Here is a 4,504-nt window from a genome sequence, read left to right as displayed (position 1 = left end):
AACAATAATTTATAATTAATAATAATAAAGGATAATTTAATTGTTTTTCCCTACTTAGCTTAAAAATTTATATTAACATCTATTTAATAAATAACATTATTAAATTACTAGTGTATAATTTCATTTCTAGTATTGACTTTTTAAAATATATAAGTATCGAGTGAAATTGTGTTAACATTTTATAAGAATAGATATTTAAAGTGAAAAATGAAATAAATAAATTTTTTGAAGTATACATTTTAAAATACTCATGAATATATGAAAATTTATATAACAAGTATTATAATATTACATATAGAAATAAAAAAATTTAATATCTTTTATGATATTAAAATATTTTACCAATTTCGAATGCAAAAGTATATACATATCTAATGTTTAAAAGTTTTTACATTGAAGAATTAGCATATGATAGATTAGTTCTCTTAGAATATTTTACTTTTATACATCATATATTAAAAAAAAAAAAAAAAAAAAAATATCTATTTCCAACCTAATTTAATAAACACTTTTTATGAGTTGCTATGTATAGTAACTAAAATATATATTACTATCACAATAATAATTTCGTATCTATTTATAGAAAATCAAATATAATAAATGAAATTTTTAGATTAAAATTACTTTCCAAAAAAAAATTAATGGAAAACTGAACATATTACACTAATTTAATTAAACATTCTAACAGCAAATGGATCACTTTATAAGATAAAACTTATTAATACCTATTTAATAAATTTAAATATTATTAATTATATATTAATAATATATAACAAAATTTTTTTGTATTATTACCTTATTTTAAATTTAAAAAATGAGCTTTATATATGTTAAAGAATTACTATTTTTTTGTATAATCTATATATTTTTTATATGTTCTTAAAATAAACTTGGCTAATAATATATTTGAGAACATAAAAAATAGCAAAAATACATACGCATATACCTGAATATTGATATAAGATTATAAAACCTAACTATTTATTTTTACAACTTCTAATAATAATTTATCTTTTAACAAATATATAAAGTATTATTAGAAATATACTACTACAGATATACAAAAAGAAGGATTTATACATCTTATCTATAAATGTATAATTATTTTTAATTCATTAGAATAATTTTTTAATAATGTATAAAATAAAAAAATATATATATATATAGATTTATTTATAAAATTTAGATACAATATCTACTTAATTTATTTCCACAAAAATAAACTAATACCACATTTAAGCACAATAATAAAATAATAAATTAATTTTATTTTTAATTTAATTGCAAGGTTATAATATCCATAAATTAGAAAATCACTATAAATAATCGATATTTAATAAGAATATATATACATATATTTTCAAATTTAGTTCATACAAAAAAAAAGTTCATAGAAAATTATTTACAGTAATTATATTATATGTCATTATTAAAATACATTTTATGGAATAATAATATGTTTCTTATCAATGAAAGAAAAAAATATATGCAAATAATTGCAACAAATAATATTCAGAAATTTCCATCAAAACAAAATAGGACATTTATCATTAATAAGAAATTGATAATATACTTTCTTAATAACCGCAAAAATAATCATCTTAGCACATAAAACTATAAAAAAAAATCATGACATTATAATTCATGTATAAATTATCAAACATCAGTAATTTTCATGAATTATTCCGTTATATATTAATATAACATATATAAATATACTTTTCTTAAAATTCTATTTAAATACAATAATGTACATATGAAAAAACATTATACAGTTAAACACAAAAGATAATTTATAATTCAAATTAAAAAACATTGAAAATTCAAGTATACAAAAATAGAAGATCCTGTTTTTTTTGTTGTTGTATATCACACAGATTACATCTATGAATTCATATTTACAATGAATAATTATAGATATGTTTAAGAAGTATTGAATGATGATTTTACAGCTATTATTTCATGTTAAAAAAATTTTTATAAAATGAAACATATTTCTTATTGTTCATTTTACTGTTTCTTGAACTTAATTTTTTCGTATTTTTTAACTTTTTTATGGTAAAAAAAAATCGCTGATATAACTGTGACACCTAAAATAAAGAAAGGTATGACATATATTAAAAGTCCAAATAACTGTCCTAATATGCATGTTTTACTAACTAATTCGGGAGATGTAACACTAGCGCACAAACTACAACTAGCAGTTGCTCCCCCAAGTGTATTGTGCTTAAAAAATTCTAACTTTGACAAAGGTTCTAAAATGAACGATAATGGGCCTTCCAATACTTCTAATTGCTCTTTACCTAAACCTATTGCCTTCCATATACTTTCTTTCTTCAACAAGCCCCATGACAAATCGAGTACTAATACTGTTATTAACAACAAAAATAGTATTATAGGTAAAGCAATTCGTAATCCATATTTTTTAAGTGTTATTTTTTTGTAAATTTTACCACTAATTGTTTTGTTGTTTTTGAGAAAATCTATATAATCAAGTTCTTTGAAGATTTTTTTTTCTAAATGGGAATATTTTTTAGTTTCAAATATACAAGATTTATTTTTCATATCTTTTTGATGTCTTCTTTTATTTCCTTGTGAACTCCCATTTAATTGTTCAATTATTCCCAAGGAATATTTTTCATTATTAAACATATCATTTATATTGTTTACTCGATTTGGTATCTCTTTTTTTAAATACACAATACTTGAATCCTTATCTTGCTTATATATTGCCAGTAAACGGTAATTTTTTGCGTATAACCTTCTATGTTGGTTGTAGCATTCAACCAATGATTTACTTTGCCTACTCTGAAAAAATAGAAAAAAATTATTTTTTAATCAAATGAATAAATTCTCAGTAAAACAAAACACTAACAATAATAAAAATAGAAAAAAATAAATAATATATATACACTTAAAAGACATTATTATAACCATATAAATGTAAGAATGACATATCCAAGTTAAAAATATAAATGTAGGAATTTTATTATATATTAAAGACTTAAATTTTTGTTCCATAATATAAGTATTTAATACGCTAATAAACGAAGAAATGATATAATTAACAATAAGATAATTTTAATGATATAGAACCCTATTATTATTTATTTAATTTTTTTTTTTTTTTTTGATAAAATTATTAAAAACAATGTATAATTACAATTTGTTTTACAATGAGAAAGGGAAATATAACTTCAAAAATATAATCTAAAATTGTTATGTTAATATTATTTATAAAAATGTAACATTATAAAATATACTATAAATATAATTCATCAATAAATATTCAGTGTATATAAGTTATTTATTAAATACAGTAAATTAATTAAATAATAATTTTTTTAATTTACAAAATAAAATAAAAAATTATATATATGTTTTCATAATATGACCAAGTATGGAATATATAGAAAATATAGAATGTAGAGAGCATACATAATACGTTATTCTGTATATTAAGTATAACTCATTTAATTGATGTATCCTTATTAATTTGTATATCTTTTTATTTTATATATCAAGGAAAAACTGGTTATTCCCATAATATTATTAATAAATTTAATAATACAATAATAAATGAAGAAAACAACATTTATTACAACTTTTCTTTTTATTCTCTTCGTCGTATATTTGTTAATTCTTTTATAATAATACACTTTATATTATGATTTATAATGTATTTATAACATCAAATTTATAGTATATGAACTACTAGAAAAGTATATATTTGGAAGATATATAAGAACTGATCATTTACTTCCTTAATATAAATATTGAAGGTTATAGTATTTAATTAAATATTATTTATACTATTATGTCTATAAGAAATGTTTATAAATTCATCGACCTTTTTTATATTACCTTTTTCTTTTTTAATGTTATATACATATTTATAAGAAATATAATAAAAAATTATTAAATATTTATAGAGAAATTTTGTACAAGGTATATTACATAAAAACATTATAGTTAATATAATTTAGTTATTTAATTAATTCGATAGCAAAGTCAATATAATTTTTTTTTATCAATATATGTTTCACATATAATTAATTTTTTAAAAATGTTCTTAGCACAAAAAATTACATAACATAAAAAGTAATCGTATAAATTTTTAAAACTCTAAATAAAAATAATCTTTCAAGAATTCTTAAATCGATAATCTTCTATTAATAATTTAAACTTTAAAAAAGAATTATATACTAATGTATTCATAATTTCATACTCGCACAAAAAAAAAATATCTACTGAAAATATCTTTATATCAAATAAGTTATAAAACATATATTTCACATAATAGTTTTTTTATAAATATGACTTGCTATATTTACTTTTACATAAAAAATACATATAAACACGAGAACAGATATGTTTTTGATTTTAATATACGAAGAACAACGTAATATAATGAAAATTAAACTAATGTATTAAATATGTTTTTAAATGTTCATTCAAGTGATCACATAGAACAATAAAAAAAAAAAAATTATATAATTTTTAA

The 4,504-nt window shown here is 18.0% G+C and overlaps 1 protein-coding gene across 1 annotated transcript; it reads right to left on the bottom strand.

Annotated features, from left to right (window-relative positions):
* Positions 1-2,010: 2,010 nt before the first annotated feature.
* On the bottom strand, positions 2,011-3,021 carry MKS88_000172 (fam-l protein; the record flags this gene model as incomplete). Its single annotated transcript, XM_067215639.1, has 2 exons — positions 2,011-2,808; positions 2,935-3,021. 2 exons carry the CDS (start codon positions 3,019-3,021, stop codon positions 2,011-2,013), a joined length of 885 nt encoding a protein of 294 aa, XP_067075978.1.
* Positions 3,022-4,504: the final 1,483 nt, after the last annotated feature.

This window comes from Plasmodium brasilianum (assembly GCF_023973825.1).
Source record: "Plasmodium brasilianum strain Bolivian I chromosome Unknown PB_00_04, whole genome shotgun sequence".
NCBI classification, from domain to species: domain Eukaryota; phylum Apicomplexa; class Aconoidasida; order Haemosporida; family Plasmodiidae; genus Plasmodium; species Plasmodium brasilianum.
The sequence above is the reverse complement of the archived record's forward strand: the minus strand, read 5'-3'. Positions and strand labels throughout refer to the sequence as shown.